At 40.4% G+C, this 25,574-nt stretch overlaps 3 protein-coding genes across 10 annotated transcripts in view; 2 read left to right on the forward strand and 1 right to left on the reverse strand.

Moving 5' to 3' along the window:
- The window catches only part of LOC134073060 (GTPase IMAP family member 7-like), a 31,165-nt gene extending 16,623 nt beyond the window's left edge, over window positions 1–14,542 (reverse strand). The window contains exons 1-3 of one of the 8 annotated variants that reach the window (XR_009937240.1): window positions 14,458–14,522; window positions 3,773–3,829; window positions 1,657–1,746 (exon numbers count right to left, since the gene is read on the reverse strand). Coding sequence is in view for 5 of the 8 variants with exons in the window: in XM_062530010.1 (XP_062385994.1) it covers window positions 3,773–3,794 (22 nt within the window). In the remaining 3 variants the exon portion in view is untranslated. Of the gene's footprint in view, window positions 1–1,656; window positions 1,747–3,772; window positions 3,830–3,994; window positions 4,073–9,013; window positions 9,135–14,453 lie in introns of those variants that run through there. The other 7 variants (XM_062530010.1, XM_062530011.1, XR_009937241.1 and 4 more) reach the window with 7 other exon arrangements.
- Window positions 14,543–17,117: 2,575 nt separating this feature from the next.
- Window positions 17,118–25,574, forward strand: part of LOC134072608 (collagen alpha-1(XXVIII) chain-like) — a 21,252-nt gene continuing 12,795 nt past the window's right edge. Inside the window, exon 1 of the mRNA XM_062529381.1 lies at window positions 17,118–17,209. The gene's annotated coding sequence lies outside the window, so the exon portion shown is untranslated. The remainder of the gene's footprint in view (window positions 17,210–25,574) is intronic.
- LOC134073159 (uncharacterized) lies at window positions 21,752–23,063 on the forward strand. The gene is made up of 2 exons (XM_062530143.1): window positions 21,752–21,940; window positions 22,093–23,063. Exons 1-2 carry the CDS (start codon window positions 21,888–21,890, stop codon window positions 23,051–23,053), a joined length of 1,014 nt encoding a protein of 337 aa, XP_062386127.1. The 5' UTR covers window positions 21,752–21,887; the 3' UTR covers window positions 23,054–23,063.

The raw sequence follows: 25,574 nt of genomic DNA on the forward strand, positions 1-25,574 counted from the left end.
CACCAAATTCAGTTAGCAAAGCGTGAGAGGAGAGACCTGCATGTTGTGTTCTTGGATTTGGCTAATGCTTTTGGATCAGTACCGCATAGTCTGTTGTGGGAGGCCTTTGACTACTTTAGAATTCCAGGTAGCATTAAAAGCCTAGTGAAAGCATACTTTTTGGATATTCAACTATGTTTTACTACTTCGGAGTACACCACAGGGTGGCAGCAGCTTGAGATAGGGATTATGGCGGGATGTACCATCTCCCCACTTGCTTTTACAATGGCAATGGAGGTCATTATTAGGGCATCAAAATGGGTAGTGGGTGGGGAGAGATTGCAGGGAGGGCTACGCCTCCCCCAGTTAGGGCTTTCATGGACGACATGACAACTATGACGTCTACCGTCCCATGCACCAACAGGTTATTGGATAAGCTAAATAGCAATCTGCAGTGGGCTAGAATGAAGGTGAAGCCTAGTAAGTCTAGGAGTCTCTCAATTGTCAAAGGGAAGGTAGTAGATACGAAGTTTGTTATTGATAAGGAGGTGATGCCCACAGTTATGGATAAGCCAGTGAAGAGTTTGGGAAGATGGTATGATGCAAGCCTTAATGATAAGGTACAGGTTGAAGAATTAAGACAGGTCACTAGGCAAGGTATTACAAAAATTGACAAGTCAGGACTACCAGGTAAGCTTAAGTTGTGGTGTTTGCAGTTTGGCTTATTGCCCCGGCTAATGTGGCCATTGACAGTCTATGAAGTTCCTCTGTCAAAGGTTGAAAGGTTAGAAAAAATGATTAATTCCTTTGTGAGAAAATGGCTTGGAGTGCCTCGCTGCTTAAGCAGTGTAGCCTTGTACGGGAAGGGCATTGTAGAGTTGCCAATATCTAGTCTGACAGAAGAATTTAAGTGTGCTAAGGCTAGATTGGAAATGACTCTTACTCAGTCTAAGGACCCAGTGGTGAGGAAAGTTGCACCTACAGTTAAGGCAGGGAGGAAGTGGAACCCAGAGCAGGCAGTTAAGCAAGCTCAATCAGCATTGAGGCATAGAGACATAATGGGTCATGTGCAGCATGGGCGGGGGGGTCTAGGTTTAGACATAAGTAAACCTTTGTGGAGCAAGGCTTCTGCAGGAGAAAGGAGGAAAATGGTTGTGGAGGAAATGCATAGGCAGGAGGACACTGTTAGATGTACCAAGGCAGTATCACAGGCAAGACAAGGGCAGTGGGTAAACTGGGAAGGGGTGGAAAAAAAGCAGATTAAATGGAAAGATCTATGGGGCATGGATGCTGGCAGGATTAGATTTATGTTAGGTGCTACATATGATGTGCTCCCATCTCCCAAGAACTTAAGTCAATGGTTTGGTGAGGATGATAAATGTACACTTTGTTCGTGTGTGGGCAGCCTCCACTATATCCTATCAGGGTGCAAGGTAAGCCTCACCCAGGGGCGCTATACATGGCGTCACAACCAAGTACTGAAATGCTTAGCAGCAGCAATTGAGGATAAGCGGAGAGAAGTTAATTCATTAGCAGCAAGTAAGGATGTTAAGCAAATTAACTTTGTACGTCAGGGGGGTCAACAGCGTTCCACGAAGGCCAGGTGTAAAAACGGCTCTTTGGTTAATGGAGCGGGGTGGGAAATGAAGGTTGATCTAGGCCAGCAGATGGCAGTACCTTCGCATATAGTGAGCACTAGGTTGAGACCGGACCTTCTTCTGTTCTCAGATAGAGATAAAGTGGTTTACATGGTCGAGTTAACTGTTCCTTGGGAAGACAGAGTAGAAGAGGCCAATGAGTTAAAGAGAGCAAAATACACTGAAATAGCAGAGGAGGCAGCGCAGCGAGGTTGGAGTGTGAGATTAAGGCCTATTGAAGTTGGTGCACGAGGGTTTGTGGCCAGATCTGCTATTGGCTTGCTGTCTGAGTTGGGCATTCGTGGACGAAGTCTAAGGCAAGTGGTTAATAACATGTCTTTGGCAGCAGAACGAGCAAGTGAATGGTTGTGGGTAAGGAGAAACTCTACTTCCTGGGGTAAGGTAAGTTAGCTGGCTTATTTGTTTTGTGTTTGAGACACGGTGCCTAGGTTTATGGTTTTTAAAGGGATATTCCGCCATTTTTGGAAATACGCTCATTTTCCACCTCCCCTCGAGCAAAACAATCGATATTTACCTTGTTCCCGTTCATCCAGCCATTCTGTGAGTCTGGCGATACAACTTTTAGCTTCAGCCTAGCATAGATCATTGAATCGGATTAGACCATTAGCTTCTCGCCTGCTAGCTTCATGTTTAAAAGTGACTAAGATTTCTGGTAATTTTCCCATTTAAAACGTGTCTCCTCTCAAGTTAGAAAGTGCAATAAGACCAACTGAAAATAAAACCTGGCATTTTTCTAGGCTGATTTGACATGGAACTACACTCTCATCTGGCGTAATAATCAAGGCAACTTGCAAACGTACCATAGGCGCAGTGATATCGTATGCAGCATCTGAAAATAGTCCCCATAGACAACAAGCAGTAGTAGTGCCAGTAGTGTGTAAGTTGCCTTGATTATTACGCCAGATGAGAGTGTAGTTCCATGTCAAATCAGCCTAGAAAAACGCCAGGTTTTATTTTCAGTTGGTCTTATTGCACTTTCTAACTTGAGAGGTGACACGTTTTAAATGGGAAAATTACCAGAAATCTTAGTCACTTTTAAACATGAAGCTAGCAGGCGAGAAGCTAATGGTCTAATCCGATTCAATGATCTATGCTAGGCTGAAGCTAAAAGTTGTATCGCCAGACTCACAGAATGGCTGGATGAACGGGAACAAGGTAAATATTGATTGTTTTGCTCGAGGTTACTAAGTTAGCCGTAACATCACCTACACAGTAACCCCATGGCAATGAATGACTATCATAATACAGTATGTAGTCAAAGTTTGTCAGATGGCGGCTCAATTTGGCTCAGAAAATTATTGGCTGGCGAAATTATTTTTCGTTAATGGTAAACAGTATTGTGATTCATCCGTTTATTTCAGATAGTTTGTTATTAAAAACCATTAACAAAAAATAATTGTTTGTCGACGTTGAAAAACGATCAGAGAATTCAGTCAATATAAGCTGCTTTAATTCGCTCGTGCCAAGTTGTGAACCCAGGTCTTGCGTAGTAGTCGAGAGAGTTACCGTTGCGCCACTGAATTAATGTATCGCAACCAATTGGAAATAGATTTGTTTGTCCAGCAAATATGTAAGAAAATGCTTATACATTAGTCTGAGCTTTAAAAGGTAGCCTACAAATAGAAGATAAGATACAACTATGAATGTACGTAGGCATACGCGCCATACGTACATAAATAGGCTTTGACGAATTTCAGCTGAAAATATTTTTTACACACGTAGGCCTGCCTAATAGAACAACGTCGCAACTTTTTCAAAACAAACTCGCATTTTACCACTGTAAATCGCCTCCATAGACTATGCCATGTAAATGAAAAATAGTTATTAAAATAAATCACATATAATACATATTGCACATATATAAACTAGATGTTTTATGGTAAAATATTATTCTCATGCCCGACTGACAGGAAACCCTTGCGACATCTGTAATCACTGCGGTCAAATGACCGCAGCCCGGCCGTTCTAGGTATATCTAGGTCAAACCTACACGGCGCTTCTAGTAATACGCGTCAGCGGTCAAATGACCGGCGCTTGGCACTTCTAGTGTTAACTGTTCATGCATCTGAAATCCCTGTTTATTAGCGCTGTGTGCACATTACACTACAAGTATATAGTATAGTATGTGTACCCACCTCTCACCCCTCCCCTCTCCATGGTGCAGTCCTCCTCTCCGTCAGTGTTAGATTGTACTGCAAAAAGAGAATCATGATCACATGATTAGTTTAACCGAGTTGCTGAGCAAGGCATTCAAAGCGACACAATGGAAGAGCTAGTATTTATGCACCTTGATGTCAATTACTAATGGCATTTTATGATAAGGCACCACTCAGTAACTACAACTAGGGTGACCATACTGTACGTCCGGATTTCGGGAGGACAGTCCGGTTTTCGAGCCCTTTGTTCGGACCTCTCTCGTGCGTCCTCATTTTTGCCCTTTTGTCCTCATTTCGGACCCTTGGCAGCCACCGTTGCACGCATCATCACAAAACGCCGTCCATATTCTTACACTGTCCTTAGCATACACTCATTGTATCAAATGGATACAATTTGGTTCGCTAGAATATGCGGATAGCCTATATGAATTCAGACAGCACAACAAAAAACAAACCTGCCGTAAAAAGTCCTTGAACATCTGGAAATACACATCTGTCTGGAAGTGCTTTTGTTTTGTTTTGTTTTGCTTTTTGTTTATTGAATATACTGCTGTTCCATTTTTGGGAATGTTTGACAGATCCATGAATGGAAACTGATTTCAGATTTCTACATTAAATGATTTCACATCAGGCAATGTTTTCAAGTTAATAATGTACATTGATTTCATAAGTTTCATGTTGGATATTTTTCTCATAATAGCCTTAACCCTCTCTGGCTGTAAACACTAGTGACTAGAAGAAGCAATCTAAAGTTGATACCATGCCACGGAACGTTATCGTCTTCGTCTTGTCTCCTGCAGTAGCCCACTCCTATCTTGCTTCGTTACAGTAACCGGTTAGCCCTAGGTGACGTTGGGACCATAGTTAGACAATCAAACCCTAACGTAAGCACTATATTTAGCGACAATCAAATTTAGCGTTAGCTTCTAGCCACGCCAGTCTTAACTCAGCGTCCAACCTGATAGACATGCCAGTTGTAGGCTACCATTTAGGTTTAAGCCTTCTTCTCACAGTCGTTTGTACAGTACAAACTACATTGTTATCATTCTCATCATTGCCATCATGTTTGTTGTTAGAAAGCTAGCTAACGTTATATTTGCTATCATTTCCTCAGCCTACCTGTGCTGCATAGCATCATTGTTGATTGACGTTGTTTGAGATTGTATTCCGTATTCCAATGTGGTCTAAGCTGTTAGCCTACTTTTTACCTGCATTAAAGTGTAGATAATACGTAAGCTTAGCTATTCTATCAGTCGTTTCACTGCAGGTGAACTTCAGTAGGCCTACTAAACAGTGTCAGCGCTTGCAACTCGTTTGAAGTTGGCAACTTTATTTTTAGTCTATTATTTTAATAAATGAAGAGTTATTTTCCAAAATACTATCCACAATTTTAATGCATTTTCATTAATCACTTTTTAAATGTGGGTTTCCAAGTAATTTCAGTGGAACTGTAATTGGGTTATTGTTATTCATCTATTCCTTTTGTGTCATACAGTATGTTGTCTTTTTAACTAATACAATGTTTTACACAGCAACCTTTTTACATTTACATGCAATGGTAATTCCTTCCATGGAATTACATTTTCTAGTATTGTATTTGTTGTTTTGATTTTATGTTTCATGAATGTTTTATGTTCCGCTGGTAGTATGGCTAGCATTCGCGAGTCAAAATGCTAGCCGTTGACGTCTCAACATCTATGTGGTAACATTCTAAATGCAGTACCATTTTATGACCACAAGAGTGGAGTGTTCACCTTTTTATGAGTGCTGTTTTGCGCGTTTAGTAGTGATAATAGGTGAAGTAGTGTTTGTATTTGTATGTGGGTATACCGAATTCTCTCTCTAAATGAATGTTTGTCTATTCTCCTGTTTAAATGTATTTTTATCACACTGTATGACCCATTGTAGAGCATAGTTAGATTAAATTAGACAGTTAAGTAATTTACTTATGTACTTACACACATTTACACTCATGTTTTTGTGCCACATTATTCCCTTTTGGAATTTATTTTGTATTATTTTATCGACACACAGTTATTACCAGCATTACACAATGCAAGTCACACTTAGCAAGGCCTGGGAGGCAGTGAGTGAGTGCCTTGCTCAAAGGCACTTCAGCCATGGTCCATTGCTTGGGAATTGAACAGGTTACAAGTCCAATTACAAACCACACACGTTTTTACTTTATTATTATTTTTCTTAGATTTCTGGGGGTGTCCTCACTTTTGGCCATTTGTCCTCTCTTTTGGGTACAAGTGTCCTTTTCAGTGTCATGCCGGTTGTCACCCTAACTACAACTGCTGAGCTTTTCAGCAAATTGTTCACTTGGGAAAATGGAAATCTGCTCTGTCATAGTTTGGCAGCACAGGAAATGGCCCAAGTTTGCAGAATTTGCATCTCCCACAGGTGGAACTTGGTTTTAAATGCCTTCACTACAGAATGCATATCAGTGATCACATTGCCCCACCGATTACACAACGTTGGTTTCCCGTAAGAAGTATAGTTAGCAAGTCCAGTTGACAGTGTTGCCAGATCGGGCAAAATGGGCTTCTTTATTATCGTTCGGCGGGGGAAAATAAGCTGTAGGCGGGTAAATAACATTTTGAGTTCAATGGTTCTCTATGAGAAAAACGTCATCGGGCGTTTTTTTGCTGAAGACTGGACAGAAATCAGTCAACCCAATCTGGCAACACTGCCAGTTGAAGGGAAGCTAACGTTCGGCATTCCACAGTAGGGAGATAGACCGTAATGTTTGGATAAGAAGCTCAGTCCAGCCTACACGAAAACCATGACGGAAAGTTATTAGCAAGATCAGTGAAAAAGCTATGTACTGTAGCCTACGGTAGCCTACTTTATGATATGGTAAAGCATTACCTAGAGGCAAGTAAACCTAATAAAAAAAAACCTCAATGTCATGAATGGCAAATTTCTGCGTGACCCATCTATCAGACGAGTTACAGGATGGATAACGTCACAAAGTCTGTGCAGTTCAATGGGAAGTAAACAGACATTTGTTTCAGTCCCCTTCCTTTGAGAACAATGGAGTCTGTTTGTCCATTTCTGTTACTGTCTATCTTACTGTCTGTCTTTACCTTTACTCTCCATGACAAATTTCCTCACACAGCTCAAAACATCTGTTCAGCACCCTCCCACTCTGTGTGATAGACTACTACATCACCATATTCCGAACCCATCTCCTCCAGAAAGGTGGTGTTACAGTGCTCTTTCCGTGATCCATTTTCAAGACTATGTGATTCAGTGATACACTGTCAGCTCACCTGCGCTGTTCACCTCCCACATCCCCAGCTAGCACTCACACATTATTACAACGTTGCTTCAACGTTATAGCAGCCGTTGATGTGACGTTGTTTACTGAAGACATTTTGGCCGGTGATATCACGTTGTTTTGACGTTGACATTTTCCTGTTCATTTCTAACAAAAGCGAATATCACACTCACAGAAAAAAAAAAAAAAGAGAATTACACACTATCGCATTGTCAATTGTATTACGCGTAACCTGCAGAATCGCTGGGAATTTAAGACATTCAAGCTTCATAACTGTATATTACAGTTTCATAGTATCAACATATGTGAACTTACTTTCATACTCCCGAGTCAGCATAATATCCACTGTTACACGGCCTCACGGTTTGAATCACAAGGAGCGTCAATATCCATTTGAACGGAGGGGAACACTTACCTATTATAGTCTCTAAAATGAATGGTTGCTATATATCGCCCTGTTTTTCATATACATATTGGTCATGGTGACTTTATAGTTTTTTTTTTATTGTGTACTTTCATTCCCGTTAGATCTTCCCAAAAGAAAAGTTGGTGAAACAAATATAATAGGAAGATTGAAAAAAACCCGGCAACTTATTATATATTATATCCACCTTATTCCTTAACCCGGAAATATGTATCGTTGCGATGGTTACGATACTGTTTTCAACTTCCGTTCATTCTGTTAACATGTGCGTTCTCCGTAGCTAACTAGATTATGCCTCAACTTAGATTTCTTTCGAAATGTTGACAATTCTGCCCTCAGCATATATACTACATCATATATAGCCGATATAAAATAGAAAAGTTTACTTTTATATGCGTTATCTATGTTAAGCATCGTCAACCATCACGTTAGAATAGATACTATGCAGCTTCGCCGGAAATAGAAAAATGTTTTCGGTGTCATGGCGACCCCCATTGTTGGCTGCGGAATATCGTGGATATTATTATTATTATTATATCTTAACTTATTTCCTGTCAATGTGATCAGACGGAAAATGTATGTTTACTTCGGATAGTGCTTGCTTGGGTTCATCTAATCATTTGCTAGGAGCTGTATTTCAATTCTATCGTGAATAACTTTGCAGAGCTAGGCTAAATACTCAGAGGAGTGAGTTTGCAATGGGTGATTAGCCTACAGGTTTCAGCAGGTAGCGGGTTCAGCTACCACTGTCATTAGTGTAGTAATTCATACAATTACATAGTTATATATTCGTTTGTTTGTTTCTTCATTATATTTCTATGCTTAAATCAAAATGAAGTTATGAAATAACTATTGTGATGTCACAAGAGGCTGTGTCCTGGAGGGGCGCTACGTTCCCTTGAGGTGGCTGCACCCTCAACCCGCTATAGCTCCATCTGCTGGTGGAATCGGGAGTGCCTCCTCTCAACCCGTGACTCATTAACGCACCTGAGGCTGATCAGTGCCTGATCACTGGAAGGGCTTTTTAAGCGGCTGAGGCACAGTTAGGCTTAGTTCACACTGACAGTCGAAATCGGATGTCTTGCATATCCGATCAGAACCTGATCTTTCTGACTGACTGTTCTCATTGCATATTGCAAGTGATCACATCCGATCACATCCGATCTTGGCGTGCAATGCTCAGATCCGATATAAATTACACACACCTGGATTCATTAGGTAGAGTTGTACACAACCAAGTCGTCATGGATGAAAGTGGATTTATTTTTTATATTTTCCAACTTATTATGCGTAGCCGTGGCGCAAATACCTCGTCACCCTTAACGTTACAGTTTTCCATGTTTCACCATAAAATGATGACTTGAGTCTGACGTTGGTTTTTGTTTTGCTGGTAGCCCTGGCGCACGCGCTGAATCAATCAATCAATCACTTCCGTCACTCAGAATTACGTTGCAATTGTTTGCGGAGCTGGAGGGACATTGTTTGAGTTTTGATGAAGAGCAACTGCTACCTTAGTTAGACATTTTGAAGTTTGAATACCTTTCTGTTAATTCCCCTGAACTGCATTAAAACCTTGATTGTGCTCCAATCTGCTGTCCCGCTGAGAGCGTGTAGCCTCTTGTTATATCACACTATAATAAAATAAAAACGAAAAACAATGTTTATCTCACAGTTTGTTGAGTAGTCGCCAATACAGATGTGTATAACACAATCTCAGCTTTCACGTTTGTTAGAAAAAGAGGCATCCTGTTCTTGCTGTATTCCAATGAGAAAAAGTCATCCACAAGGAAAGGGTCACGGTAATGCAGCATGCAGTAATCTCTAATGCACAAAACTGTGTTACAAGCCAGCTCCATACAGGTAACAATAGCTGCTAAGGGCAAACCCATTCATTCGTGCCCAAAACAGCTGACATAACATTTACATTAGGGATGCACCGATCTGACTTTTTCAGTCTCGATACCAATACCGAACCTCCTTCTAGTCCCCCCCAATGCTTACTACGTTACTACACGCCTGTGAGTGGCTATATGGTATGGGGCATGAAAAGTAATTTAAGAGACCTCACAATCAAAAAAATTGTTATGCATGTTATGAATGAATGCATCATTTTCAGGTGCCACCCTAATCGCTAACTGTAAATGGATTAATCCAACACAACTCCACACAAAACACAACAGTTTTCAGTTTGCATGGAAATCGTTTGCTTAGGCTAGGCACTCAGTTTATAGCAGTGTTTTTTTTTTTTTTTTTAACCTTTTGTTGACTAGTAGACTTAACTAGAAAATGTGATTCCATGGAAGGAATTACCATTGCATGTAAATTTAAAAAGGTTGCTGTGTGAAACATTGTAGGCTATTAGTTAAAAAGACCATTTACTGTATGACACAATAAGAATAGATGAATAACAATAACCCAATTACAGTTCCAGATTAATGAAAATGCATTAAAATTGTGGATAGTATTTTGGAAAATAACTATTCATTTATTAAAATAATAGACTGAAATAGAGTTGCCAACTTCAAACGAGTTGCAAACGCTGACACTTTGTTTAGTAGGCCTATTGAAGTTCACCTACAGTGAAACGACTGGTAGTATAGCTAAGCTTACATAATATCTACACTTTAATGCAGGTAAAATTTGCGGATGATACAGTTCTCCTATCACTCCTCTCTGGCCCTTCTTTACATCATGGCCCAGCTCTCCAAGAGTTTGTGGATTGGTGCGATAATAATCATCTGGAACTAAATGTCAACAAGACTAAGGACATGGTAGTGACTTTTTCCAACTCACTAAGGACAACAGCAGAGGCTGCTATGACCACTATCCACGGGGAACCAGTAGAATTAGTGGTGGAATACAGGTACTTGGGCACATTATTTGATAATTTCCTGAAATTTAATTCCAACACAGAGGACATTCTCAAGAAATGTCAGCAGCGAAAGTATCTTTTGAGAAAGTTGAACTCATTTGGGGTTAGTAAGCACATACTAACCCTATTCTACTACTCCTTTATTGAGAGCATTATGACTTTCTCCTTCACCTGCTGGTACCACTCTATCAGCCTCTTGAACCGAGGGCGACTTCAAAGAACAGTTAATGTCTGCTCCAAGATAATTGGCTCTCCCCTTAGAAGCCTCTCCTCTCTATGCGAGCAACAGCCAATCAGGTTGGCTGGCAAGATCCTACAAGACCCCTCACATGCCCTGTTCTCCTCCTTCAGTGGCTTCCCTCTGGTAGGCGGCTCCGCAGCCTATCCTGCAGGACACAGAGGAGGAAAGCAACCTTTGTGCCCACAGCTGTCCAACTTCTTAACTCCAGAACCGCCTCTACTAACCGTCTGCAACTCTGTCCTGTCCAGAAATGACTCCAGCTGCACTTGGCATGGTCCAGAGAGCACTGTACTGCAATGCACTTTACATAGCCTACTGCTAATGAGAAGCACTCACTTGCACAGGACTCTTGTATTGATTCATGTACATCTATTTATTATTTATTATTCATGTATTTTAATAGTGAATTTATAGGATATACTCTACTCCATGATACTATATGAACTGCCCCCTTGGGGATAAATAAAGTGTTTTTGAATTGAATTGAATTGAATTAAAAAGTACATAGGCTAACAGTTTAGACCACATTGGAATACGGAATACAATCTCAAACAACGTCAATCAACAATGATGCTATGCAGCAACAGGTAGGCTGAGGAAATGATTTAGCAAATCTAATGTTAGCTAGCTTGCTAACAACAAACATGATGGCAATGATGAGAATGATAACAATGTAGCTTGTAGCCTACTGTACAAACGACTGTGAGAAGGCTTAAACCTAAATGGTAGCCTACAACTGGCATGTCTATCAGGTTGGACGCTGAGTTAAGACTGGCGTGGCTAGAAGCTAACGTTAAATTTGATAGACGTTAGCTAAATATAGTGCTTACGTTAGGGTTTGATTGTCTAACTATGGTCCCAACGTCACCTAGGGCTAACCGGTTACTGTAACGAAGCAAAATAGGAGTGGGCTACTGCAGGAGACAAGACTAAGACGATAACGTTCCGTGGCATGGTATCAACGTTAGATGGCTTCTTCTAGTCACTAGTGTTTACAGCGGAGCAGACAGCTAATGAAGGATTCTTTGCTACAGCTGTAGCTTAATGAGCACTGCGTAACAATCCATTTCTGCCGCCAAAGCGTCTCAACGTTAAGTCTATGGGATTTTTTTACTTTTTAATCATAAATATCTCAAAAAGTATAAAGTTCACAAATGTGAAAAATAATAGAACAAATCTCCGTTTCAAGACCTTTGTAGGAGTGCTTGAATGACGTCAAACGGTTCAGTGGTTCTAGAGCCTTTGATCGTTGATTTTGGTCGGAAGCAGAATAATAACTACAAAATGTAATTCCATGGAAGGAATTACCATTGCATGTAAATGCAAAAAGGTTGCCGACTGTGTAAAATAATGTAATGTAATAATGCAGGTTAAAAGTAGGCCATAGGCTATAGACTTAGACACCATTGGAATACGGAATACGATCTCAAACAACACCAATCAACGATGATGCAGCAACAGGTAGGATATCTAGCAAATGTAACGTTAGCTTACAGTAGGATATTTTATGTAGGCTATATTACAGGATGAGCTAGTATGTTCTTCGAAGTGTCTCCAGGTGTGTGATCAGGGCTCAAAATTAGCACCAGCCATCAGCCAAATGCTGGTAAATTTTTAAGTTGGCTGGTAGATTTCAGACAGTAAAAACATCTTTCCTATTGAATGGCTGGTGGATTTCACCAGTTCATCTGTCTCTGGCTGGTAGATATTCACATTTCAAAAAGTTAATTTTGACCCCTGTGTGTGATTGTCCTAATAGGAATGTACAAGCTGTTAACAAAGGTTTTTAATTTGTGAATGATACCGAAAGCTTTAAATGATTGCCTGGCTGGCAAGTCCCTATAGCTGAAACGACTAGCTTGCTAACAAACAAACATGAAAATGATCAGTTTGTGGTAGAAACGACTGTGAGAAGAAGGCTTGAACCTAAATTTCTATCAGGTTGGACTTCACTTAAAACGCTGGGTGAAGATCGGTGTCGTGTAGGCTGGTCTGTCGAGATGGCTAAAAGCCCTTGCAGCCTACCCAACGTCAAACCTAGCCTGGAGCAAGTTTGGTTGTCATTAGCTAAATACAGTGTTAGATTTACGTTGACGTTAGGTTAGATTGTCTTTAGCTGTTGATAACGTTACCGAGAGCAAACCGGTTACTGTAACGATATAAACAAATCAAGTAAGGAGTAGCCTAACAGGAGAAAAGACGATAACGTCCTGGTTTACAGCAGTGGCATGGTAGAATGTTTTCATAGCTGTTAGCAGCTACAGCTTAGACATAACATTCAGGTTGCAGCGGTGGCATGGCTTTAGTTTGGTTCAAAGATCCTTGATTACTGACAGCTGAGCACGGACGTAACAATTAATCTTTGCCGCCAAAGGGTCTCAATGTAAACTCTATGGGAATTTTAAACTCTTTTATCGTAAATATCTCAAAAAGTATGAAGTTCACAAATGTCAAAAATACAATCGTCAAATCTCTGTTACAAGATCTTTGTAGGAGTGCTTGAATGATGTCAAACGGTTAAGTGGTTTTAGCGTTATTATTGGTCGAAAGAAGAATAATTATCCCGATAATAATAAAAAGAACAGGGATAACAGTACATTGCATTTATATGCAATGTAATAACGATAAGAAGAACAGGGATAACATTGCATTTACATGCAATGTAATTTTCAGAAGAACAGTGATAACAGTACATTGCATTGCCATGCAATGTAATTAATCAAGTTCATGGAAAACGAATGCGAATGTGATTCGATCCTACAGAGCCAGTAGGATATTAGTAAATTAATCTCTAGTTATCCAAATTAAGTGTCTTAAAGGAACTGTATGTAAGAAATGTATTTCAATTAATCATAAAATGGCCCTGATATGTCACTAGACATTAAGAAATCATGCTCATTTCAAATACTTATGTCGCTGACAACAGTAGTCCTGCCAGGATATTGTCATTTAAAAAGGTGAAGTTGAAGCCCTCAACTTTTCAAGTTTTGCTGATATCTGACATTATGGTGAAACAGTACTCATTTTGTTTAAAATATGCACCAGGTAGCTTTTTTGATGGTTTATGGTGAATACTGTTTCACCATAATGTCATATATCAGCAAAACTTGACCTGGCTGTAGTAGCAGACTACCAATGGCGACTACTACAGCAATCAGGATGAGAAAATAGCTTTTTGATGGTTTATGGTGAATATTAATATTTTAAACATTTAAATGAGTACTGTTTCACCAGAATGTCAGATATCACCAAAACTTGACCTGTAGCAGAGCAAAGGCAACTAGGCTACTACAGCAATCAGAATGAGAAAATATATAACTATTGATTTTTGGTGCATATTTTAAATATTTAAATGAGTAGGCTACTGTTTCACCATAATGTCAGATATCAGCAAAACTTCACCTGTAGTAGCAGACTACAAATGGCAACTAGGCCTACTACAGCAACAGAATGAGAAAATATATAGCCTTTTTGTTGATTTTTGGTGCACATTTTAAACATTTACTGGCGTATTTCAGCACAATGTCAGATATAAGCAAAACTTGACCTGTAGTAAGTAGCAGACTACCAATGGCAACGAATTGGTAAAACGAATCCAGCGAATATCAAATAACCTGCTGCTAACTTTTACCCGCTCATAGAATATTGGCCAAATCCGTTAAGAAGCTATTAAGTGCTAAGAACTTCTTAACGGGTCTGGGAAACCCGGCCATTATAAGTTATTAACAAATAACATTTACATCCTACAATATGAAATAAAAACCTATGATGTGTCCCTACCAAAACTGAGACCAAACCTACGCCTTTTACAGTAGGCTATATGATTGGGATAATTACCCACCTGATCGGAAAAAGACGATTTGACCCAGAGATAGATGATCGATAGCCTAGATGTTCTGACCAAAGGGTAGGTGATGACAGTTGATACCAAGCGTGTGTCGAAAATGACAAGCCCGTATCCATAAATGCCTGTGAGGCGTAGGCTAAAGCAGTAGGCCAGGCCTACTTTACCATAATGATTGGTCGGTCGAAAGACTCCAGGAATTAGAATGCAAAGAGTCCCATTGCGATTCGTTCAGCAGACAACGGAGTCTCGCGGCAGCTCCGGTTCTTTAGTCTAAATAGAAGTGTGAACAGAGACGGCTGATAAAACGGGACGATTCATAAGAGGGTGACGGTCCTTTCAAATCCCTTGTTAACTAATGAAGTGTGAAGTTTCGTTTAAACTAATTCACAGGCATACCCAGCAAAATCCTTCCTTAAAAGATACAAGCAGGATATGTAGTCTAAATACTCGTTTTGTATTAGCACTGATGAAAAAGTGTCACATCTTTTTTGGTCTCCATACTAAATTCTGGTCAGAGTTCCTAAAATTAATTCATGTCATATTGCCGTTTTTTTTTTTCAGTCGCTAACAAGCGTTTGTCCAAGCAGTAGGCTAGTCACATTTTCAAAAACACAATTAGCACAGCATTAGCACTTCATTGTATATTGTATTTCTGTGTGAATACCACCATAGGAGCAAATTGGTTCTACACCATTCTTTTCTGGTCTTATGACTGAGTTTAGAAATTACATTGATTCAATGAAGTACTCAAAAATACTAAGGCCATATACGGTTCTATGTGTGACCTTAAGGTTTATCAATGTGTTTTCTTCTTCCTCCAAAGTTAAATTATTTATCACGTGTCCGAAAGAGTGTTTCATTGGTATCACACATAATAAAATGCTATAGCCTACTTTAGGCCTAAATGGACATATGGATGATGGTGATGGACATGTTTATTTAGTCCGGAGTCCGGAACTTCTACCATTACTTTCCATTGGCAAATCCTTTTTAAATTAATATTGGTAACTAACTACAAAATCTTTGATATACTGTATATCTTTTTTAGGGCACATGCTTTTCTCTATCTACACCACTTCCTTAGGTGAGATCATTCGCTCTCATGGATTTAATTATCATTGCTATGCTGACGACACTCAACTTTAGGCCCTACCTATCTTTCCCACCTGAGGACTCCAGTGTTTCCCATCGGATTTCTGCATGACTAAAGAATATCTCTATCGGCACCTCCAGCTTAATCTCTCAAAAACTGAGCTCTTGGTGTTTCCTGCAAAAACAGCCATTCCCCAACAGATGAACATCCAGCTTGATTCATCTTCACTGATTCCGACTAGATGTGCCTAGATGTGCATAGGCCTACTGGACATTTTCCTGGTGGGCCGGCGTAGGCTATCTCTGGGGCGATCAAATTAAATAATTATTTTTTATTGTTATTTCAAAACATGGGCAACAATCCGCCCAAAGTAAGGACAGTCAATGGCCCATTGGTTATTTTTCTATACTGACACTCTCCACAGTTGGGAAGTTATGGTAGGCCAACTAAAGTGAGCACAGAGGAGATTCTTTCTCTACTCGTAGCAGAATAGACATACACCTTCAGCTGCCACTGGCTACAGATCGCTAATAATTTGCCAGCGCTTCAGCTCCATGTCATTTCAAAAGTGGACAGACAAAGCCTACTTAAAGCTAAACAAAAAAATATTTGTAGGCCTATGAGTGCGCTTCATGATGTTGCTTATCAAAGGAGACGCAGCCGGACTCTTTCAGAGTGTCCCAATAAAAGCACGGAATAGATTCATATCATCGATAATCGTTCACATTTAACAGGCTAATGACAACCACTGTCCCTCTGGAGTGAGGAGTCACGTGCCGATTTGGGAGAGGTCTGAGCCGTGTACATTTAGAATTTATTATTTTGGCGGGACAGAGACAGATCTGCATAATGTCGAGGACAATCTCAACTACTTTTTAGTTAACATTAATGGTTGGTCATTGAGCATTTTCAAAAGAGCCAACAGTTTGTTAGACAGTTAGTGTTAGCTAGGCAGCAACTTCAGATGCACTTCCGGGTTTGCAACAATATAGGCTACACTTCGTAGCTTTAAGAATGTGTGAAAATGAACAGATATCGAAGGGAAAGCCCTTTGAAGGTGACTGGAGCTGCAGAGGAGTCTCCAAAGCACAGGGAAACATAATTCGCATGACTAGGGTATGAATATCATGCGTTTTGAAAAGGAAAAAAAGGATGAGGCTAGAGTTGAAGGAATTCTGTCCTGTTGCTGTGAAAGAGAATGCGCAAATGACTGCCACTGACTCACGTACAGTAGACCAGGGGCGCCAGAACGAGTCTCAAAGTGCAGGGGCCAGATAATGAGTGCGGTTCATGACGCTGCTTATCAAAATGGACACATCTCTTTCAACGAATGTAAATGCTGTGTTTGGATGTCCACCAAGCTGAGACTAAACATATGCCCTTGGCAGATAAGCAAGTGGGCGTGTCGGGGAAGCAAAGTTGTGCTTTGTAGATCAGCTATGCCACCAAAGAAGAATATGGACATACAAACATTTTTCACTATGCCGAGTCTAAGTGGGCAAAATAGCCACAACAACTGGCAACTAGGCCTACAACATGACAAGGCATTCAAATGTGGATTCTAGCCTACTGTGAAAAATAGCCTTAACTGTTAAGTATGTTACCAAGGATATTGTCACAGCTAAACCTAGCTTCTGTAATATTTCAACCAAGGTAAGAAGTCATGTTGATTAGGGGTGTGTAGCACGCATACTGTAGCACAACAGAATAGAAGTCATAATGTCACTAACTGATAAATAAGCTACCTTAAGTTAGAATCTTGCAGGTGCAATAAACAATGGACCCAAGACATTTTCGTTTCTATATTCTGTTGGCTAATGTATTTGTAAGTGTAGCCTGAACAATGCAAAAAAGTAAACTATGGTGCATATTAGGGCTGAATGATATGGACAAAATTTCATATCTCGATATTCATGCCAGATATCTCGATACCGATACGATACGATATGACTACGAGTCTGGTGAAAACTAAGCATTTTTCAGAAAAATAAAAACATTACCCAAAAAAATGTGGAAAGTGCAGTTCTATTGATGAGAACTCACTGCCAGTCATCAACATTAACAAAAAGTCACCAATGAATAAATAAAAAATATATAACATTTAACTGCAGCTCTGCTTTAACAATAAATAACCAATATGCAGCAGCTGGTGGAAGGTGAAACAGGCTTGTCCAGCGTCCATCTTTTAAAACTACTATTCATGTTACCACTCTATCTCTTTAATTCAGCTGTCTGGTTGAAGCCTTAAAATATTGTAAACAAAGTAGCATAGTTGGCTAGCTTATCATAGTCTATAGGCTACTGGTTGGACTGTGGTTGGAATGTGTTTAAGTATCACCCCGCGTACACACTGTCTCCGTCCGTCAACGGATCACGGAGGTTGGATCTGCCGTATGTGTATTTGCATACACGCGATCCGATTGGCTGACGGATCCGTCGCTGCCTGAAAAGTTGAACATTTCTCAACTTTCTTGACGGAGGCAACGGAGCTGAAGCGACGGACGGACCCACAATGCATTTCGAGTCCGCCCCATGCAAAGTGAATGAGATCCGTTGACGGACGGAGACAGTGTGAATGCGGGGTTAAGGTAGGCTAATACTTCTTCTCCTTGAGACAGGCTCTTTTGACTTTTGAGTCTTGGAGTTGAAAAACATTAGTATTGGGGAGATTGATTTTAGAGGGAGAGATTTTTTGATTTTATGAAAAACTTTATTTGAGACCAACTTAGGATATCTACCTACGACGGCGTATTAGGGCCACGTTTTTTTTTTTTTCAGAGTTGTGTGGGGGGGGGGGGCAATATTCTGAGAAAAAAGTGGCAAATTTGCGAGAAAAAAGATTTGCCACTTTATAAAGTCGGAAATTTGCGGATCAAATGGGAAGCTAGGCTATAAGCCAGACAGGGTTTTTGTGTTTAATTGGTCGAATTCATCTCGAATTCCTAGCGAATTGTATACTTCTAATGTATTTGTTCGGGGTTAATTTCTTCCTTTTATTGTGTGCTCAAAATTACCCTGGGAAGAGGAGTTGGGAAGGAGACTCAAACCCAGCTGTGTGTCTCACTCGTTTGTGTAGCGCCGAGGCTGTAGGCTAGCCCCCTTGTTGGACTGCTCTGTCTGTTTCCCCTGTGTCTCCTGTCGTGTGTATGTGCGAGAGAGTTGTGTGATTGACGACTGGACGAGCGATTGACTGATTAGCAATGAGTTTATTGTTTTTCGAGTGGACACCTCCTGCTGCCCCGTGTAGCCTAGCATGTACAACGTCAGGATAATAAATGACCCGAGTTTGGAATGACATGTCGGCCTCCCCATCTCCTATAACCTCCCATCCCTACAATATTTTCCAGTAAACCATCAAAAAGAGAATACAATCAGCTGTGTCGGCGTCAGGCTTTCTGGCTACTTTATCAAGCGAGCAATCAACACAGGGCAGAAACCACTGGTTACACTGTTACACACAGACTCTATATAATGTGGCAAATCTTCGACCTTAAAAAAGTGGCAAATTTGCCACTTTCTACTCGCAAATTTGCCACTTTTTTCTCGGAATATTGCCCCCCCCCCCACCTTTGAAAAAAATATACGTGGCCCTAATATGCCGTCGTAGCAAACTGTGTAGTATCATGAAAAAAATTCTGAATTCGAACCCCTTTTTTCCTGTTAGTTTCAGTCAGGAACTTACAGATTTCTTCAGTGCTGTACATGCCAATCATGCTCTCATCACAAGAGTAAGAAACAATACTCGAGTCAGTGGATTAACCATCACTTTCCGTTCCGCTGTAATCCGTGGGACAGATTTTAGACTAGATCCGGTAATTTTAGACTAACCAAATTGATCAATGGCGTTAATAAATGAGAAACCCACTACCAAACACGCATAAATACGGACAAAAGATAGAAATTGTAGAAAGCCACAGACGACAACCAGTCGCGCTCACACTCACCACGCACTCACTCCGCACATGCGCACATACCTCCTAAAAGGAGTTATGAATGTTGTCAAGGGCTCAGAGTCTTCATCTATGGGGATTTGCCAAAATCCTGATGTAGCGTCCAGCTTTGAAAATACTGCACATTCGGTTCTTGGATCTGCCGGATGACACACATTGAATTTTGAACGTTAAATTGCAAAAGTAATTGACCATTAAATGATGAAACTGAATATTGAAAATTGAAATGCAAAATGAATTACCATTTGAATTTTGAGACTAAAGTACCATGGCAAAATGGAATGCAATTCAATCCATGTTTATTCAATTTTTTAACCAAAATAAATCAAATTGATTTGATGATTGCATTGTCACTTCACATATTGAATACATTTTGAAAGAAAGTATTGCAAATTGCAATATTAAATTGCATAATGAATTGGCAATTGACCCTTCCAGAGCCACGCCCTAAAACCGCCACAGGCCAATCGTGGCTTAGCAACCCATAACTAGGCAAGCAAGGCCTGGCAAGCTTTCGAGTTTTTGCCATGTTAACCTATGGAGACTGCATAGCCTGTGGGCCATTAAGGGCATTTATTTGGATGTGTGGTGCCCCCAAACACGTGAAATCACGGTGAAATAACATGTTGAACTATAAAGACATGATATAGTTTGAAACACGTATTTTTCTAACGTTAAATTTTGCATATTGCGTGATATTTCCATAACCGCGAGATACGTTTCACGATGGCAGCAAAAAGTTCTTCACGGACATTCAACGAGACGTATGTATAGCCCGTCAGCAATTCTGTCTAAAATAATACCTATTTGAAGTACCAATCATGTTATGTTGTCAAATATTGACGTTATGGAAGTATAGCTTAAAACGTTATGCTAGTTTTGTCCCCCGCCTGTTTCATTCGTACTAGCCTATGGAGACCCATCGAAAACAACGCGTACCTTCGACTTTTGCTTAAATAACTCATGAACGGTTTTGTTCAGAGCTGAAAATGCAACTGTAGTTGACAGAGGACAGATGTAGCTCGCTAGTGACCAAATATGAGCTTTCAGTGTGGTACGATGTCTTTGTAAATTACATTTGTTTAAAAAATCCCGTTTCTCTTCCATTGTAATGGACGGGCAGGGTGCGAAAGCTTGACAGGCGTAGCAACAGTAACTATGGAGGGCGGGACTTCTGGAAGGGTCAATACGCTACGTGCACGTAACTAAGGAATTCTACTTCCGCGTCTTGAGTGTACGATCGACAATTTCCGGTTACTATAGCAGCAAGCCACAACTGACAGCTGATTTTGTTTGCGGAAACCGCGGAAACATGGCGTTTTTCAGTCGATGTCTACAAGGCCTCCCAAGAATTGACGTAAACGACGTCCATCGCATTGTTGACCATTGTTCACCTGCGCCCGGATGTAAGCGCGAAAAGGGATTTAGATTATACATCTCAAGCTACATCCACAACTTTGAAGGTGAGTAGCGTGATAACTCAGCTCTTACCAGCCAGATCAGCTGTTAGCGGCTAGATCAGCTGTTAACGTTGACATTGACTAGCTAGCAGACATGTATTTTAACACATCAAACCGTGTCAATATTACGACGTACTTTATTAAATACCTTGTGATGTTGATATGATTAGCAACTGGTTGTGTGTATTTTGTATTTCCTCTCAGTGTCCAAGAAAGATCCAGTGACAGGAGTAGTGTGTGTGAGGGCGTTATGTCATCCGTCAATGGACAGATCTAAACCACCTCACAGTTTAAGTGTAGGATGAGTGTAGTGTTAAGATAGCGTTAAGATGGCCCATGTTCCTGGGTTAATCATGTTCTTTTGGTTCTTTGCTCTAGGTTTCAGAGTGTACCTGTAGATCAAATAGACTGCTCCACTGGCCACATTAAAATAAAATTATTATTAATCCCTTTACTTGTTTACATGAGAAAAGTTACATTTTTACTAGCTTGTTTAACTAACAGTATACACAAATATTTAATAGCTTGCTTGAGTTGTCCATAAATATGACAAAACAGTAGTGCTACTCTTTAATAAATAAATAAATAAATAACATCTTGTTACAGGTGGGGCTGAAGGACTCAATCCCTGTTGAGCTGGCCCATCACAGCTGTACATGTGTAGCTGGATCAGTGCTCTGTAACCATTGTGTGGCACTACTTTTCCAGTCTGCACATTATTCTCAGCTAGAGATTTCAGTTGTTCCACCAGTGCTGAGCTGTACGGAGAGTGAACAACAGTGGCACAAGCCAAGAACCCTGGCAAGTCTTGGAATAATGTAACAATAATTTCAATACTACATCTACACACACACATCACATATGCTCATCACTGCTTATGGCCTATATTCATAGGGTGTTAAACCAGGTCCTGTCGAGAAGATGGCTGTGAAGTCTGCCAAACCAAAGCAGAGGACCATGGCTGAGGGAGTAAGGTGAGAATTTGGCAAGTAGTTAGTAATCTATTCATGAATGTGTTAAGTCTGCTTTTCTCAATCAAATCAAGGAAACTTTGATTGTTTTGTTTTGTTACTTGTAGTTATGAAATGATGTATCTTAATGGTGTTTCTCAATTTGTTTCAAATAGGTCCACACTGTACAAAGCCATCAGTGGGGAGTTGCTGGACCTGTCCATTCTCAGAGTGTCAGAGATCTACAAAGAGTTCAACCCTGTTTCTGCACCAACCATTTGTACAATGGGTATCACCTGTGAGGTGCCACTAGTGGACTCTGCACTCGGTTTGGTACAAGCAGGCAGTCCCTTGTCATACCAACAACCCAAGGCAAGAAGTCGCCCTGTTGCTCACCATGACGCTCCACCATGTCCAGATTTGCCATTGGCTGGCTGCAGACTGGAGACATCATGCAGTATGTTTGTTTTCACTGAGCATCAACAGCTGCACTTCAAGTCACTTGAGGTCACCTGGGAGATGGCTAAAAAAATAGAGGACGCAACTAGGGGTCAAAGTACATCAGCAGACTGGCATAGACTGAGAAAACCCAGACTCACTTCCTCACATTTTGGCGAAATATGCCATGCTAAACCATGCACCTTAGATAAGATGGCAGACCGGATGCTCAGAGGGGTCCGTCAGACAGCAGCAATGAAGAGGGGTCTCGAAATGGAAGCTGATGCCATTGAAGAGTACTGCAAGCTCAAGAGGGTGAACTACTACCCTTGTGGCTTCATTATACACCCCGACACTCCATGGCTAGGTACATCCCCAGACGGGGTTGTCTTTGACCCAACAGAAAATACTGAATTCGGCCTTGTGGAAATAAAATGTCCAAATGTTAAGAGCTACGTGGATTATCCACATTTGAAAATGAAAGACGGCAACCTGGAATTGAAGCAGGGTCATGGCTACTACTGGCAGGTGCAGGGTCAGCTGCTCCTAACAGGGATGGAGTGGTGCGATTTTGTGGTGTTTGCGGAGGAAGACACCCTGATTCAAAGAATATACCGGGACAGTGGTGTGATGCAAAAAATAAGAGAGAGAGCAGACTTCTTTTTTTTTTACACATACCTGCATAAATATCTGCTGTAATAAAATGAATTATCAGTGCACAGTAACTTCTAAGAACTGTCTTGTTCTTCTTAATATATGCTCATTATAGTGTGAGGCATTCAAGTGGGTTGTTTTAAGTTAATTTAAATTTGTCAAATTACCAGAGGTGTGGACTCGAGTCATGTGACTTGGACTCGAGTCAGACTCGAGTCATGAATTTGATGACTTTAGACTCGACTTGACAAAATATAAAAAGACTTGCAACTCGACTTGGACTTTAACATCAATGACTCGGACTTTCACTTGGACTTGCGCCTATTGACTTGTAAAGACTTGCTACTTCCCATAAAAAAAACGAAAGACAAAAAGATAAAATGTAGACACGGACTGATCTATCTGTATGTGTGTGCGCCTGTGCGTGAGACAATGCGCGTATTTGGCACAAAATCCAATCAAATCACTTACTGTAGATTGTTTTGATTCGACAGCGGCCAACCACGCGGAACAAGCTAGACATCACGCAGGGCCAGACAACGAACGTGAATGCGCCAGCAAAATGATACCTAAGATTATTTCGTTAATTCGTTTGCCTACAAAAATTACGTGGAGACCAACAAGAAACGATTGACTGTGTAGAACTTGTTCTAAATTCCTCCCAGCTTCATCCTAGCCTGCTTTTGACATATGCCTGGTAGGCTACTATGAAACCAAACTGGTAGCCTACCCTACTGATTCTGTTGTCTAATTGATGGATTTAACCACGATTAGGATTAGGCTTTTCAGTGCTGTATCTGCGTCTTTTTGTGTACATTCACATTAAATCCATTCCACTAACATTACCAGGAGGAGAATAGGCTACCATAACGTTTTATTTTGAGCACTGGTTGTTACTCATCATTGGATACATATCAAACTCCATGACATGGTAGAGTAAGTTAGGCACCCACCAATTACACATGACCAAGGAAAAAGTGAACGGGACAACAAAGCCATGCCACGGTAACCTACCTAAATCATAGAAGTTAACATTGCAAGATATTTTCTATGACATCAGAAATATTTTCTTTACCTTGTCAGTTTTTTGAACATTAATTTTATTTAATGAAAACATACAGTATATCCTTGAACTATGCATGACTATTTTTCTAACCGAATGAAACCTAATTACGTTCACGTACTTCTTAAAGTGACAGGCACTCAATTAGACCTACACACCACCCTGTAATATCATTAAAGACAAGTGTAATCAATATGAGGTATTCAAATGACTGAATATTTTTAGCTATAAGTAATTATGCAGATCCTAAAATACTATAAATTGTTAACAAAATATGTCAAGTTTATGAATTCAAAATATGAAATAGACACAAGACACACCATTTTCTGTGTGTGTGGACTGGAGGTTTGAACAGAGACTAGGATTGCCACTGCTGTGAGTTATCTGTATCCCCCTTATGGCAATACGGTTTTGCCTATTGTAATGTAATAAACATGGTCACACGTTATAAAACTATTTCAGCTTGTGTGGGCCTATCAGTGGTTTCTTAACAAATTGAACACATATTTTAACACATAGGGCCTACGTTTCATTGAGAATGTGCTAGAGATACCATTTTACATTTCTGCTAGACAGATTTGCATCTCAATCTCTCCAGCACACACAAATTCAAATGACAAAATACCTATTTCACTCGATTTTTAAAAAGACTCGAAAGGACTCGAAAGTCAGACCGTAGGACTTGGGACTTGACTTGAGACTTGTTGGCCTTTGACTTGGACTTGACTCGGGACTTGCCTGTCTTGACTCGGGACTCGACTCGGGACTTGAGGGCAATGAATTGAGACTAACTTGTGACTTGCCAAACAATGACTTTGTCCCACCTCTGCAAATTACTAATCAGAAAATATGCACTAAACAGAGTTGTAACACTTTTAGGATTGACCACTTGTCTTAAAGTGTACACAGCAAAGGTGAACCCACACCAATGTTTTGCTAGATGTTATACTAATATAATAACTAATAACAACACAAAGGGAGACTAAGTTACTATAGATTTCAAATAAATAATTTATTAATTTAAAAAGTCAGTAAATGTCAGCCAAAACTAAATTGTGGTGCGAATCAGTATATTGTTTGTAAAAAAAGAAGGAAAATGAGGAAGAGGAGCAGCCAGACATGAAGCAAACAGTCAGATTTCTACCTGGCTCCTATGTTCTCTCCAGTCTTTGACCAGAGGTCCATTTTGGTAGTTGCACAAGATACAAGCTACAGTGAAAAGTTGACTAATGCTCCCTGAAATAGACAAAGGGATTACAGTGTCAAAAAGTTTGTTCTCCTTAACGCGCCTGATTAGCCTTTCAACATGAACTCGCAGCCGCGCGATTGACTGGGTCTCCAGGACGTCCTGTGCTGCCATTTGTTCCTTGTTGGAGCGGAAGGCAGGCCTATGAAGTTTTCCTGGCACAAGGTTGTCCACCCTAAAGCCTTTGTCCACCATCACAGCCATGTCAGGTGACAGGAGAGGTATGATGCCCGACAATCTGAAGAGCTCACGGTCAC

The sequence above is a fragment of the Sardina pilchardus genome, chromosome 24 (genome assembly GCF_963854185.1).
Source record: "Sardina pilchardus chromosome 24, fSarPil1.1, whole genome shotgun sequence".
Lineage (NCBI taxonomy): Eukaryota > Metazoa > Chordata > Actinopteri > Clupeiformes > Clupeidae > Sardina > Sardina pilchardus.

Bases quoted from the DNA above. Each gene is read 5' to 3' on its own strand.
- LOC134073159 (XM_062530143.1), top strand. From the start codon at position 21,888: ATGGCTGTGAAGTCTGCCAAACCAAAGCAGAGGACCATGGCTGAGGGA. The intron at 21,941-22,092 runs GTGAGAATTTGG...TGTTTCAAATAG, and splicing joins ACCATGGCTGAGGGAGTAAG to GTCCACACTGTACAAAGCCA.